The 15,930-nt window shown below is 42.6% G+C and overlaps 1 protein-coding gene across 11 annotated transcripts in view; it reads left to right on the forward strand.

Moving 5' to 3' along the window:
* Positions 1–15,930, forward strand: part of RIMBP2 (RIMS binding protein 2) — a 307,137-nt gene that overhangs the window by 162,350 nt on the left and 128,857 nt on the right. The window contains exon 1 of one of the 11 annotated variants that reach the window (XM_086347264.1): positions 13,169–13,357. The exons of the other annotated variants lie outside the window; for them this stretch is intronic. Coding sequence (XP_086203390.1) covers positions 13,202–13,357 — 156 coding nt within the window. The 5' untranslated portion in view covers positions 13,169–13,201. Of the gene's footprint in view, positions 1–13,168; positions 13,358–15,930 lie in introns of those variants that run through there. 11 annotated transcript variants of the gene reach the window in all.

The raw sequence follows: 15,930 nt of genomic DNA on the forward strand, positions 1-15,930 counted from the left end.
CTCTTGGTTAAGATGGTGTCTTCTAGGTTCTTCCACTGAAAAGTTGCTGTTCTTCTCTAAGCATATTCTGAAATGCATTCTCTGGAAGCAAGTCTCTAAAGCCCAGTCCATACTCAAGAGAAGGGTAATTAAGCTCTATTCTGGAATTTTATTTGATTTTAGTAAACTTCAAAATGAAACAGCCAAATGTGGCTGGTGGCTACCATATTGGACTTCAGTAGTGGAGATGGACTGGGGGTTAGATTATTGCCAAAGTCAGCCAATTCATAAATAGCCCAAATAAATGAAAGTCCAGATGCAATCATGTAATTGGAGTGTGCTTGTGAATTTTTTAAAAATTTAATTCAAGTATAGTTAAGTTACAATGTTGTATTAATTTCTTCTGTACAGCAAAGTGACTCAGTTATACATATATATTCTTTTTCATATTCTTTTCCATTTCGGTTCCTCATGGGATATTGAATAGAGTTCCCTGTGTTATACAGTAAGACCTTGTTGTTTTTCCATCCTATACATGCTGGTTTGCCTCTGCTAATCCCAAATTCCCAGTCCATCCCTCTCCCGCCCCGTCCCCCTTGGCAACCATAAGTCTGTGAGTCTATTTCATAGATATGTTGGTTTGTGTTGTAGTTTAGATTCCACATATAAGTGGTATCGTGTGGTATTTTTCTTTCTCTTTCTGACTTATTTCACTTAGTATCATATTTTCTAGGTCTATCCACGTTGCTGCAAATGGCTTTATTTCATTCTTTCTTATTTCATTGTATATGTATACCACATCTTTCTTTATCCAGTCATTGTCCATGGATATTTAGGTTGCTTCCTTATCTTGGCTATTGTGAATAGTGCTGCTATGAACATTTGGGGTGCATGTATCCGTTTGAAGTATAGTTTTATTCGAATATATGCCCAGGAGTGGGATTGCTGGGTCATCTGGTAGTTCTATTTGTAGTTTTTGAGGAACATTCATATTATTTTCCAGAGTGGCTGTACCAATTTACATTCCCATCAATGGTGTAGGAGGGTCCCATGATTGTGAATTTTTTGATGCTTAAATAGAATTCTCAAGCCGTTCTGGGAACCACTCCCAGAGGAGGATTCATAAAATCAAGCAAGAGTTTGCTCTTTCTTCTTGAGCTTCTATTTTGAGATAAATTGAGTCAATCGTTATTAAGTATAGGGACTAGAAGTGTCAACCTATTCTGGGAACACCTTCATTTCTGAAGGCAGTAACCACGGGGTGCTTTTTTGATCAAAATAATGTCTATGGGTGAGAACCCCACTCCAGTTCCAGAAACCATTTTCCCTCTCTCCTCTTCATGTCTATCCCCTCTTCATGCCTCTCCCTCCCTCCCTATCTCTCTTTCTCTAATACACACCCCTATTTCTGTCAATTATTTGTGTTCATTTATATAAAATTAGCAGGCAGGCAAAACAATTAGTGGTTACCTTTGGGGAGAATCTTGATTGGGAGAAGGCAGGAGAGAAATTTTGGAGCTACTGAAAAGTTCTGTTTCTTGATCTGAGCTATGATTGTGCTGATATGTGCACTTTGTAAAAAGTAACAGAGCTGTACACCTATGATTTGTGTGATTTTGTGTGTACATGTATGCTTTGCGTATGTGCTAAGTTGCTTCAGTCATGTCCAGTTCTTTTTGACCCAATGGACTATAGCCTGCCAGGCTCCTCTGTCCATGGGATTCTCCAGGCAAGAATACTGGAGTGGGTTGCCATTCCTTCTCCAGGGGAATCTTCCCAACCTAGGGGTCAAACTTGTGTCTCTTATGTTTCCTGCCTCAGGCGGGATCACCACCTGGGAAGCATGTGTGTGTTTCACTTCAGGCTAAAAATCTTCTCTATCCATCTATTGATGGAAACCTCATTAACTTTTTATACTGAAGAATGTGTGCGTTTTACTTCAAGCTAAAAAGTTAATGAAGTACCCATCAACAGATGGATGGAAAAAGAAGATGTGGTATACACACAATGAAATATTACTCAGCCGTAATAAAGAATGAAACCTTGCCATTTGTGGCAAGATGGATGAACCTGCTAAGTGAAATAAATCAGTTAGGGGAAGACAAATACTGTATGATTTCACTTATATATGAAATTCAAAAAACAAATAAATGAACAAAACAAAATAAAAAGAGACTCACAGATACAGAGAACAAATGGGTGGTTGCCAGAAGGGTGGGGGTTTGGAAGTTGGATGCAATAGATGAGGGAGATGAGGTACAAGCATCCAGTTATAAAATAACTAAGCCGCAGGGACGTGATGTGCATGTAGGGAATAGAGGTGGCAATACCATAAGAACTTTGTGTCGTGACAGATCATAACCTATCCTGTTTCAGTGATTATTTCACAATGCATAAAAATATCAAATCACTATGCTATACATTTGAAACTAATATAATACTGCCTGTTAGTTATAAAATAAAATGAAAGGCTAACTTAAAAATATCTGAAACATCCAGGAACTTCCCTGGTGGTCTAGTGGTTAAGATTCTACACTTCCACGGCAGGGGACAAAGGTTCAGTGCTTGGTTAAGGAATTAAGATCCTGCATGCTTCACAGCATGGCCAAAAAAAAAAAAAACACAAACAAACAAACAAAAAAACAGAAACAATGAGAGGAAAAGGAATTTTGTCTGTTTTCTACGATAATACATATAACACAATGTGAACAAAAGACATTTAAACCTAAACTCAAATATATATTTTTGAACACCTAGAGGTCCCTCAGTCTTAAGGCAAATCTAGTTAATAATCAATCAGAGTGGTCAGTCTCTGGGGGTGGAACTTGATCTTACTGTGTGACTGGCTATTCAGTTTGCCCAAGTTATACTCTGACTCTGCCTGGTTGGACCAGTTTGCAGCATCACTATTTCCATTTGCTCATATAACTCAAAACTTCCCATGATCAGGAATTTGAAATGAGGTGAAGGAAAGAAAGCCTCTAGATTGGCAGGAGTTTAGGACGCCAAGCTCTTGAGGAAGTGGTGCCAATTTGTAACAATAATAATAAACTATCCCTTGAAAAATCAAAAGCTTCTTTAAAAAGACACATATATATTTTTTATTGCTGTGTTCTTTGTAGAAGGATCCTAGGCAGCTCATCTTTTATATTAACAAAGTTCTGATAACTTGTCCTTCTAATTACAAGCTGGTAAGTTCTGTGCTCAAATGTGATGTTCCATCAGTGGGTAAAATCCTTGATATGATTTCCTGGAACACATTTTTCTCTATTTGGTTCTTTTTTTATTCTTAATTGCCTATTAGATAAATATTTTAATTACAGGCCATCCTTAACTCCTTGGAAGGAAAGTTATGACCAACCTAGATAGCATATTCAAAAGCAAAGACATTACTTTGCCAACAAAGGTCCGTCTAGTCAAGGCTATGGTTTTTCCTGTGGTCATGTATGGATGTGAGAGTTGGACTGTGAAGAAGGCTGAGCACCGAAGAATTGATGCTTTTGAACTGTGGTGTCGGAGAAGACTCTTGAGAGTCCCTTGGAGTGCAAGGAGATCCAACCAGTCCATTTTGAAGGAGATCAGCCCTGGGATTTCTTTGGAGGGAATGATGCTAAAGCTGAAACTCCAGTACTTTGGCCACCTCATGCGAAGAGTTGACTCATTGGGAAAGACTCTGATGCTGGGAGGGACTGGGGGCAGGAGGAGAAGGGGACGACAGAGGATGAGATGGCTGGATGACATCACTGACTCGATGGACGTGAGTCTGAGTGAACTCCGGGAGTTGGTGATGGGCAGGGAGGCCTGGCGTGCTGCGATTCATGGGGTCGCAAAGAGTCGGACACGACTGAGCGACTGAACTGATCTGATCTTTAACTTCTTTGAGGGGAGTAGGTGGGATATGGTTTTTAAATTCTTATACATTGTGTACCCTGAACGAGCCTATGGAAGCATTGCATTTTATGCAGGGATTTGGTTCTAAATGCAGCAGGTTATCCCGAAGTCATGTATAGAAAAAGTGTCTCTGAAAGTCCCTTTGGCAGGAGCAGGTCTCAGCTTTTTCCTCTAGCACTGGTTGAGTCTGCTGCTTGTTGGTTGGGGACCAAATGCAGCATTGTTTGCATCTAGGAGACCAGTTGTCTGAAGTGGCTCTCCATGAGGGAGATACTCTTCCAACAGGAGAACCTCATGGAGAAATGATTGGGGAATAACCTTTCTTCTCTCATGGCACTTCAGGTTCTGTTGCTGGAGGGACTGGTGACAAATTATTTAAAGTTGAGGATTTACCTATTTTTTATATTTCATATCAGACACATACAGTATGTGACCTTTCATGTCTGGCTTCTTTCACTTACATGCTGTTTTTGAGGTTCATCCGCCTTGTAGTGTATGTCAGTGCTTCATTCCTTTTTATGGCTGAATGATACGCTGTTCACTGGAGAGACTGCATTTCGTTTATGTGTCCATCTCTCTGAGTTGTTTTCACGTTTTGGGCATTGTGAAGAGCGCTGCTGTGAACATATATGTACAAGGATTTCTTTGAACATCTGTTTTCAATTCTTTTGGGTATATATCTTTGTTGTTGTTGTTCAGTTGCTAAGTCATGTCCAACTCTTTGTGACTCTATGAACTGCAGCACAGCAGACTTCTCTGTCCTTCAGTATCTCCAAGAGGTTGCTCAAACTCATGTCCATTGAGTTAGTGATTCCATCCAACCATCTCATCCTCTGTCACCACCTTCTCCTACTGCCTTCAGTCTTTCCCAGCATCAGGGTCTTTTCCAGTGAGTTGGCTCTTTGCATCAGGTGGCCAAAGTATTAGAGCTTCAGGTTCAGCATTAGTCCTTCCAATTAATATTCAGGGTTGCTTTCCTTTAGGATTGACTGATTTGATCTCCTTGCTGTCCAAGGGACTCTCAAGAGTCTTCTCCAGCACCACAATTTGAAAGCTTCGATTCTTTGGCTCTCAGCTTTCTTTATGGTCCAACTCTCCCATCCACACATGACTACTGGAAAAACCATAGCTTTCAGTTCAGTTCAGTCACTCAGTCATGTCCAGCTCTTTTTGACCCCATGAACCGCAGCACGCCAGGCCTCCCTGTCCATCACCAAGTCCCGGAGTTCACCCAAACTCATGTCCATCGAGTCGGTGATGCCATCGAACCATCTCATCCTCTGTCGTCCCCTTCTCCTCCTGCAGAATTACTGGGTTATATGATAGTTCTGTTTAAACTTCCTTCCTGTAGTCATCCATAGGTGGAATGGATCCTGAACAAAAGCATTTTGGTTTAACATTCAGGCAGAGGGGCAGGGTTCCCTGAGGCAGGCCATTATGTATGAACAGTATCCAATTAGTGAACAAAAACAATGGGAAGCAAAAGTTAAAGTAAAAGAAACAGATCCAACATGGAGTCAAAATTGGCTCTCTTCTGTAACACAATCCCACCATTTTTGGTAGAGAAGAGCTATCTTTGGAGGCAGCCTGGGTTCTGATGATAGTGACCAAAGGGAACCAAGCATCAATTTCACTAAATTTATTTTTAACAAACATTAGTAGGACCAAGCCCACATTGTTGTGGTGGTTTAGTTGCTAAGTTGTGTCTAACTCTTGTGACCCCAGGGACTGTAGCCAGCCAGGCTCCTCTGTCCATAGGATTTTCCAGGCTAGAATACTGGAGTGGGTTGCCATTTCCTTCTCCAGGGGATCTTCCTGATCCAGGGATTGAACCTGGGTCTCCTGCACTGAAGGCAGATTCTTTACCAACTGAGCTACCAGGGAAGCCCTAGCACATTGTAGGTACTTATAAATTAATGAAATACAATTACTGAGAGAAGCCTTTTTTCAAATGCAAATGTTTCTCTAGGTCATGAACTTACATTAGAACCTGCTTAGTGTGTTATATTTTTCCATTTCAGCTGGTCTCTAACCTATATTAGAAAAATAGCTTTTAAATGGCACAGTATGCTTCTCTGTAATTGCATTATTGGCATATGGACGATGCCTGAATAGCAAACAGGTCAAGGAATTGCATGTATCATAGTGAAAGCAAATGCACATTTATGGATTTTTCTGAATGCAGAAGGGGACTTGGAGATGCAGATTTGTCTCTCCCTGCCCTGAATCCCAGAGCATTATAGGAAAACAGAGGCAGCCCCTTTATTGGCAAAACAATTGGTCACATTCAAATTGCCCTTTACAGATTGCAAAATGTGCTTATATGCATTATCTCTTAAAAAATTATATTGGAGTATAGTTGATTTACAATGCTGTGTTAGTTTCAGGTGTACAGCAAAGTGACTCATTTATATATATACATATATCCACTCTTTTTTAGATTCTTTCCCCATATGTAGGCCAATACAAAGTCTTGAGTAGAATTGCCTGTTCTATACAGAAGTTTCTTATTAGTTATCTATGTTGTATCTCATTTATATTGCCAGGAATGCACAGAGCATTAAAGAATTTTCCCAGAAACACACTTGGTATATGTTAGAATTAGGTAGCAAACCCAGGCCCTCTGAATTCCAACGTTTTCTCCAAAACCTGTGATGACTTCGAGAGCTGTCCTGAGTCTTGACCACAGGGAGCAGGAATGGGGCTCAGCAATGGTCAAGACCCTGGACAGGAGCAGAGGAAACTCCTTCCACTCTGTATTTATCCCCTCCTCCTTTCCTTGCGGCTCTCACCCTAGGCTCACTGTCATACACTCCTGTTCCCTTTCTTGCCTTTCTCTTTTCCAATCACTTCATCTTCCCTGCCCATGCCTTTAGCCTAGAACCACTCAGGAAGACCATTCAGAAAGAAAAATATTATCAAGCATATCCCAGTGTTGATTTTAATTGTTTTTTTACTATATATTATTATAATTGATGATTACATCATTCTTACATAATATGATTTTATTAGACTTGCACATTACACAACATAGTCTTTAGTATATTTGAACATAATATGATTATATATTTATAATTGATAATGTAATTACATGTGCCCAGTGATAAAACTAGTTTATAAATGTTTACAGCTTTTCTAAACCATAAAGCCAACATGAATGAACAGATTAGAAAGAAACAAATGAGTGAAGACAATAAATTTCAAGATCCAAACTTATTGTAACTTAATGTGTCAGACGATACTATCTTACTTACACTGAATTTTTTTGGTAAGTATAATGCCCTTTGACAGTTGCCTGAAAGTTGATTCAACGTTCCTACTGCTGATCCCTTTCAAACTCCTACAAAATCTTTGATTCTTAAGCACACATGAAGGTGTGTGGCTTTCACTGTGCATGAAAACATCATTTACATGATCTTGGGGCAGTCAAGATGGTAATTCTTCAAGTCAGTGCAGGCACACACACACACACACTCACTTACACACTAACAAATGCAGACATGAAAATTTAGTATGGGGACTTCCTTGGTGGCCCCGTGGCTAGGACTCCAGGCTCCCAATGCAGGGTGCTTGGGTTCAATCCCTGATCAGGGAACTAGATCCACATGCTGCAACCGAGTCTACATGCCACAGCTAAGACCCAACACTGCCAAATAAATAAATAATAAATATTTTTTAAAAATTCAGTACTGAGTGGTAAGGAGGCATGAAATATGCTCATATTTATTCTTTTCGGATTTCACAGAAATAAAAAAAAATACCATTTTTTTTTCATAGACCACCCGCAAGACTGTATTTGGGGCCCGGAGCCCAAGGAACACTGTCCCAGGTCTCTCAGAATCCCCACTCCTCCCAACTGGAGGCCTTTCTGAGCCCATTGACAGCTCTCAGGACCAGGAAAGCTGCAGGACCTTGTTCTTCAGAAAAAGAATGTGGGGTTTTGGGGGTGCAGGGATCAGTGTGGTGCAGTGCTCATGAGCATCCCCACCTGGGCTCAAATCTCGCCACCTGCTATGTGGAGGCTACTTATTCAGGTTACTTAACTCTTGGCGCCTTAGTTCCCATGTGCACCAAGCGGGAATAGCAATGTCCCCCTCACAGGGATGTTATGAGAATTGGATGAGCTTTTAGAAAGAAGAAGAAGAAAGCAAAGGGCTTAGATCAGCTCCCAGTTCAGAGTAGAAGCTCCATGAATTGCAGCTGCAGCGAAATTGAATGTTCATTCATCTCTCCTCAAGTGCTCTCATCCCCAAAGTGCTTTGTGATCCTCTCCCACCCCTTGCCATTTCCCAGTGTGCCTGTTTTCATCTCCTGCTGCTTGCGTGAGCATGACTGCCTGCAGCTGTAACTGGATTTCCCTGGAGGGTCTATCCCCTCCAACATCCATTTACTTGCAGTGGAAAGATGGAGTCGCTGGTTTTTGTTACCTCCCACACTGCTGCTTCCAAAGCCTGTATCTTCACTTTCCCGTGGTCGCCCGTGTCCCTAGGAGGTTCATCTTTGTCTCACTCCTCCTTTTCAACCCAGTGTTCTTTCAAGAACTATCACCTCTCAGTTTCTGGACCTCTTTCTTTCCCATCAGTCACAAGGTGACCTCTGCTAGTCCGTCCTCAGCACCTCTCTTTTTATTTTTATTTTATTTAAAAATTTTTAAAAACTTTAAAAAATTGAATATAGTTTAAAGTGATACAGTTAAATATATATATATATTCTTTTTCAGATGCTTTTCCATTATAGGTTATTATAAGATATTGAATATAGTTCCCTGTGCTGTACAGTAGATCTGTGTTGTTTTCTATTCATACATTTATTGTTGTTCAGTAGCTCAGTCCTGTCTGACTCTTTGCAACCTCATAGACTGTAGCCCACCAGGTTCCTCTGTCCAAGGGATTTTCCAAGAAAGAATACTGGAGTGGGTTTCTATTTCCTTCTTCAGGGCATCTTCCTGACCCAGGGATCAAACTTATGTCTCCTGCGTCTCCTGCATTAGCAGGCAGATCTTTACCACTGAGCTACTGGTGTGTAAAGGTTAATCCCAAGTTTATCCCTCTCTATCTTTCCCCTTCATTAACCATAAGTTTTTTTTCTGTGTCTGTGAGTCTGCTTCTGTTTTATAAGTTTATTCATATCATTTTTTTGATTTAGGTCATACCTGAATGGTCTAGTGGTTTTCCCTACTTTCTTCAATTTAAGTCTGGATTTGGCAATAAGGAGTTCATGGTCTGAGCCACAGTCAGCTCCTGGTCTTGTTTTTGTTGACTGTAAAGAGCTTCTACATCTTTGGCTGCAAAGAATATAATCAATCTGATTTCGGTGTTGACCATCTGGTGATGTCCATGTGAAGAATCTTCTCTTGTGTTTTGGAAGAGGGTGTTTGCTATGACCAGTGCATTTTCTTGGCAAAACTCTATTAGTTTTTGCCCTGCTTCATTCAGTATTCCAAGGCCAAATTTGCCTGTTACTCCAGGTGTTTCTTGACTTCCTACTTTTGCATTCCAGTCCCCTATAATGAAAAGGACATCTTTTTGGAGTGTGAGTTCTAAAAGGTCTTGTAGGTCTTCATAGAACCATTCAACTTCAGCTTCTTCAGCGTTACTGGTTGGGGCATAGACTTGGATTACTGTGATATTGAATGGTTTGCCTTGGAAACGAACAGAGATCATTCTGTCGTTTTTGAGATTGCATCCAAGTAGTGCATTTTGGACTCTTTTGTTGACCATGATGGCTACTCCATTTCTTAACAGTGGAAGTGAGAAATAGATTTAAGATCCTAGATCTGATAGATAGAGTGCCTGATGAGCTATGGACTGAGGTTCGTGACATTGTACAGGAGACAGGGATCAAGACCATCCCCATGGAAAAGAAATGCAAAAAAGCAAAATGGCTGTCTGGGGAGGCCTTACAAATAGCTGTGAAAAGAAGAGAAGCGAAAAGCAAAGGAGAAAAGGAAAGATGTAAACATCTGAATGCAGAGTTCCAAAGAATAGCAAGAAGAGATAAGAAAGCCTTCTTCAGTGATCAAGGCAAAGAAATAGAGGAAAACAACAGAATGGGAAAGACTAGAGATCTCTTCAAGAAAATCAGAGATACCAAAGGAACATTTCATGCAAAGATGGGCTCGATAAAGGACAGAAATGGTATGGACCTAACAGAAGCAAAAGATATTAAGAAGAGATGGCAAGAGTACACAGAAGAACTGTACAAAAAAGATCTTCACGACCCAGATAATCACGATAGTGTGATCACTGACCTAGAGCCAGACATCCTGGAATGTGAAGTCAAGTGGGCCTTAGAAAGCATCACTACGAACAAAGCTAGTGGAGGTGATGGAATTACAGTTGAGCTGTTCCAGGTCCTGAAAGATGATGCTGTGAAAGTGCTGCACTCAATATGCCAGCAAATTTGGAAAACTCAGCAGTGGCCACAGGACTGGAAAAGGTCAGTTTTCATTCCAATCCCAAAGAAAGGCAATGCCAAAGAATGCTCAAACTATCGCACAATTACACTCATCTCACATGCTAGTAAGGTAATGCTTAAAATTCTCCAAGCCAGGCTTCAGCAATATGTGAACTGTGAACTTCCTGATGTTCAAGCTGGTTTTAGAAAAGGCAGAGGAACCAGAGATCAAATTGCCAACATCCATTGGATCATCGAAAAAGCAAGAGCATTTTCAGAAAAACATCTGTTTCTGCTTTATTGACTATGCCAAAGCCTTTGACTATGTGGATCACAATAAACTGTGGAAAATTCTGAAAGAGATGGGAATACCAGACCACCTGATCTGCCTCTTGAGAAATTTGTATGCAGGTCAGGAAGCAACAGTTAGAACTGGACATGGAGCAACAGCCTGGTTCCAAATAGGAAAGGGAGTACGTCAAGGCTGTATATTGTCACCCTATTTATTTAACTTATATGCAGAGTACATCATGAGAAATGCTGGGCTGGAAGAAACACAAGCTGGAATCAAGATTGCCGGGAGAAATATCAGTAACCTCAGATATGCAGATGACACCACCCTTATGGCAGAAAGTGAAGAGGAACTAAAAAGCCTCTTGATGAAGGTGAAAGTGGAGAGTGAAAAAGTTGGCTTAAAGCTCAACCTTCAGAAAACTAAGATCATGGCATCCAGTCCCATCACTTCATGGGAAATAGATGGGGAAACAGTGGAAAGAGTGTCAGACTTTATTTTTCTGGGCTCCAAAATCACTGCAGATGGTGACTGCAGCCATGAAATTAAAAGACACTTACTCCTTGGAAGGAAAGTTATGACCAACCTAGATAGCATATTCAAAAGCAAAGACATTACTTTGCCCACAAAGGTCCATCTAGTCAAGGCTATGGTTTTTCCAGTGGTCATGTATGGATGTGAGAGTTGGACTGTGAAGGAGGCTGAGCACCAAAGAATTGATGCTTTTCAACTGTGGTGTTGGAGAAGACTCTTGAGAGTCCCTTGGACTGCAAGGAGATCCAACCAGTCCATTCTGAAGGAGATCAGCCCTGGGATTTCTTTGGAAGGGCTGATGCTAAAGCTGAAACTCCAGTACTTTGGCCACCTGATGTGAAGAGTTGACTCATTGGAAAAGACTCTGATGCTGGGAGGGATTGGGGTCAAGAAGAGAAGGGGATGACAGAGGATGAGATGGCTGAATGGCATCACTGACTCTATGACATGAGTCTGAGTGAACTCCGGGAGTTGGTGATGGGCAGGGAGGCCTGGCGTGCTGCGATTCATGGGGTCGCAAAGAGTCGGACACGACTGAGCAACTGATCTGATCTGATCATTTTTTAAAGATTCCACATATAAGTGATATCATATGATATTTGACTTTTTCTTTCTGACTTACTTCATTTAGTATAATAGTCTCTAGGTCCATCCATATTGCTGGAAATGGCATTATTACATTCTTTTTTATGGCTAAGTAATATTCCACTGTACATATGTACCACATCTTTATCCACTCATCTATCAATGGACATTTAGGTTGCTTCCATGGTTTGACTATTATAAATAGTGCTTATTTGAACATTGTGGTGCATGTATCTTTCTGAATCACAGTTTTCTCCAGATATATGTCCAGGAGTGCAATTGATGGATTATGCATGGTGAGTCTATTTTTAGTTTTTTTAAGGACATCCATACTGTCTTCCATAGTGGCTGCACCAATTTACATCCCCACCAACAGTGTAGAAAGGTTCTCTCTCAGCACCTCTCCTGGAGGTCATGGGAAACACTTTCAGTGCCTCAACCACTAAACATCTTTGGTCCTCACCTGGCTTGGGCAACAATTGATGCTCAGGACCCTCATTGTCAAGTTTGTGGTTCCTTAGCGTCTAGGACATCACACACTTGTCTCCCATCACTCCTGACCATCCCTTTGCAGGAGCCTCTTCTTCAGCCTGTTCTAACATCTCTGTTTCTCTCACTCTGTCCTGGGTCCTCCCTTTAGTCTCACTGGCAGTTTGCACTTAATCTGCACTCAGGCTTCAGGGGTCATTGGCCTCAGAATTCTTCAGCTCAGATGCCAGAGCTCTCTTATCAGCCTGCTGGGAGTTCGTCCTAACCTCAAAATGTTTATCTGCAAAGTGGAAATAAATACCGTGCCCTTTTCTATCTGTGGTTATGGATAACTAGATTCAACAAACCGTGCGTTTTGATTCCTACAGGGTAGACCCTGTCTCATGCATCCACTGTTTGGTGAATCCTAAGCCCTCTTACCTGGATGGCTTTAAATGTAAAGTATCCAAGATCCAGTCTGCTCCCAACATGATGCTAAGAGTCTCCCAAGGACAGGGAAGCTGGACCATTTCCCAGGATGCGAACAGTTACACAGAGGCTGGTTTTCCTCTCTTCACAATCATTATTTCAGGTCAAGAAGATGGAGCTTAGAGGGTGATTTCATACAGCTGGTGCTCGGAAAGTTCTTTGTTATCACAGTCCTGGTGATGCATGAGTCACTGGCTTTGCATCTCCAGGCAGTGGGCGTGTGCTGTCAGATTCAATTCCTGGGTCCTCGGATGTGCCCAGTAGTCAACAGTGTCAAACCCCCAGCACAGGAAATGCCAGAGGGGCACAGATCACTCTGTGGCAGGGAGGTGAGTGTGCACACCTGTGATCTGGACGCTGGTGTGACCGGCCGCCTTTACCCTGGGCTGTGAAAAGCCTCGTTACTCAGCAGGAATGTCAGATTATATTAAGTCCACCCCATCCTCCTCCTCCTCCTCCTTCTCCTGTGAATTGTCATAGCTCGTGCACCCGCGCCTGTTGGCGAGTCTCATTTTGTCGTGTTGCAACTAAAAGCCCACATCTTTGGGGGGCCTTCTGGTCTCAAGCATGCGACCAGTATGTAAGGTGTTCTATCTCTTGCTTAGCGGCCCTTCCTTGGTGGTGCTGATTAATCCAGAAAGGCTAGATTTCATTGGAGCGGTGACAGCTTCCCCGGGTGGGCAGCTCTGGTCCTGCACGGTGTCAATGATGAAAGCTTCCAGGGTAAGTCTTCCTGCTTCTCAGCATCTTCATGGGACTGGAAGCCTGAGCAGTAGGCATTTTCTGGATTTTCCCCTAAGCAATCCAAGAAACATGCATGTCTGAGGAGCATCCGTGCCCTGTTACTCTGAGGGGTGGGGAGAACCAATGTCTGCTGTCACTGCGGCATTGAGGGCGAGGCCACATGTGTCCCCCTGCCCCATGCCCACCTCTAGGGTTTTTCAGGGCTAAATGACAAGACTGGATAAATGAGATGCTATAATTTGGCAGGTGAATCACATAGTCCGTGTAGCTCCAGTGGCATCTTTCTTCACTCTTCTCTGGGCTTTTACCTGGACATGTTGGGTGCTGAATAGGTTCTTTCAGCATCACTGTGTGAGGGGGTTTGGCCTCTGCTAAACTGTTTGCGGTGGAGCAGAGAATTGTTTGGCGTTGAGTTTGCTTCTCAGCAGCTCTTTCTGTTCCTAGTTCCTTGAGGTGGGAGAACCGGTACAGTAAGTGGTACCCCAATGCAGTGGTCCAATGCAGATTCATGCTTGGACCAATTTGGGGGAAGAGATGGCCATGTACACCCCTCCCTCCCCTTTTACCTGGTGATATTGTGGATTGGTACTTCCTGGACTGGATTTAGATCCCGGGCTTTTTTCTCTTGAAGATTGATTGCATCAGGTTAAGCAGCTGACCTTGAATCACTGAGATGGAGTAGAGATGAAATTGATGAATGCCACTTTCCTACAACCACTAGAAAACGATGAAAGAGCCAGCCCTGCTTCTCTTCCCGATGTTGCATTCTTGCGGTCCACTCTTCCAGGGGAGGGGCAGAGGAAGGTGGTGGCAGGAATTGAGTGGGTGGTTATGGCAGATTGTGGAAGGTGTGCAGAGAGCGGTGCCTCCAGCAGGGAAGGTGACCCTTGCTTGAGCCGCCATCGTGTGCAGGGAAACGCTCAGTACTCTAGGAGAACCATCCCATTTAGTCCTCCCAATGGCTGCTGAGTAGGTGCTTTCACATCCTTCCATCTTAGAGAGTGTAGAGATACCAGGCAACCTGCCTGAGGTCATAGGGCTTACACGTGAACCAGCTCGAGTTTGTATTTAGGCAGAATGACTTCAGGACTGACATTTTAACCCCTCCTTAAAGTTTTTCCTGGGGTCTTCCCTGGCTGTCCAGTGGTTAAGACCTCACCTTCCAATGCAGGGGGTATGGGTTCAATCCCCGGCCCGGAGTTAAGATCCCACATGACTCATGGCCAAAAACCCAAGACATAAAATAGAAGCAATATTGTAACAAATTCAATACAAGCTTTAAAAATGGCCCATGTTAAAAAAAATCTTAAAAAAATAATATAATAATATCAACTCCTGCTTTAAAAAAACATGAGTTTCTCCTGTAATTCTCTGAGACATGGCTGCCTTTATTTCACCTTGGGGTATCCAAGACTTCCAAGGTCAAGAGTGAGGGGTGTGGGTGAATGTACCTATTCCTTGTGATTGCCAGTGGTTCTCATGTGGGATATCCCACAATGTCTCCAGGTCCCCCAAGGAGCCGGCAGGGGATTACATTGTGGTTGCTTTACGTAAGAAAGGGGGAAATGAATTTATGCCTTTGGGAACATCTCAGAGGAGGGAAGCAGTTTCTCATAGGCTGGGGATCATTGTTCTCCAGAACCAAACACAGAAGATACCATAAGGGGAGGAGACTGTAATGACTCTGGCCTAGGGTAAGGGGCTTGACTGAAATATAGGACCTGAAAACATCAGGAGGACCCTTTCTCCTTGTGGGAGGTGTCTGTAACCCTATGGTTCCTGTTTCTTTCTTATTGTGAGTGTGAATGAGCCGGAGTTCAGACCTCTTGAAGTATTACAGAGGAGATTCCCAAGTCAATTCAGATGTGGGTGATCCCCAGATAGGAACTCTCTTAGGAGATGAACAGAGAACACACTTGAAGAATCAAGCAAAGAAACCTGCAGACATGATTGCATGTGGCTATTGCTGTCACCTCCCACCGTGGGACACTAACTGTCCCTGTTGCTTCTTCCTTGTGCTTTTTAACGGGTGTCATTCTTTATCTTTGTGAGAACCCTCAACTTGCTCACTGATGCATCATTTTCAGATCACTTCATTATTTTTATTTCTTCTGGAGTCAGTTCATCCCGGTTACTGGTTTTGTTAAATCTGTTTAGCAGTGTGAGTTTTCTTTCTGTGTTTTGGAATTTCTGTTTTCAGACTCATCTATTTTGGGAGATTTTTACCCCCTATCTCTCTCTCCTTGTCTGTGCTCACTCTCTGCTCTTGTCTTCCTTCTTTGTCATTTTGTACCATCCCATGGGTGCTCCTGGTCTTGAATTGGGTTCTGTTGTTGGTAGCTCAGAGTTCCTGCACAGGTGATACCACTGAGCCAGTGGGTCTGGTCTCCCTGCCTCTCCACTGCACTACCTTGTCTGTGCCAGAGCTCTGGTCAGCCTCCTTTGGGAGTTGGGGACTTGACCTCAGCCTTGGTTCAGGCAGTACCTTGGCTCAAGTCTCTAGCCTCAGGTAGGACGCTTTCACTTCTTCATAGCCTAAAATAATTGGACTC

The sequence above is a fragment of the Bos grunniens genome, chromosome 17 (assembly GCF_055505025.1).
Source record: "Bos grunniens cultivar Pamir isolate PY7600 chromosome 17, Bosgru_T2T1.0, whole genome shotgun sequence".
NCBI lineage: Eukaryota > Metazoa > Chordata > Mammalia > Artiodactyla > Bovidae > Bos > Bos grunniens.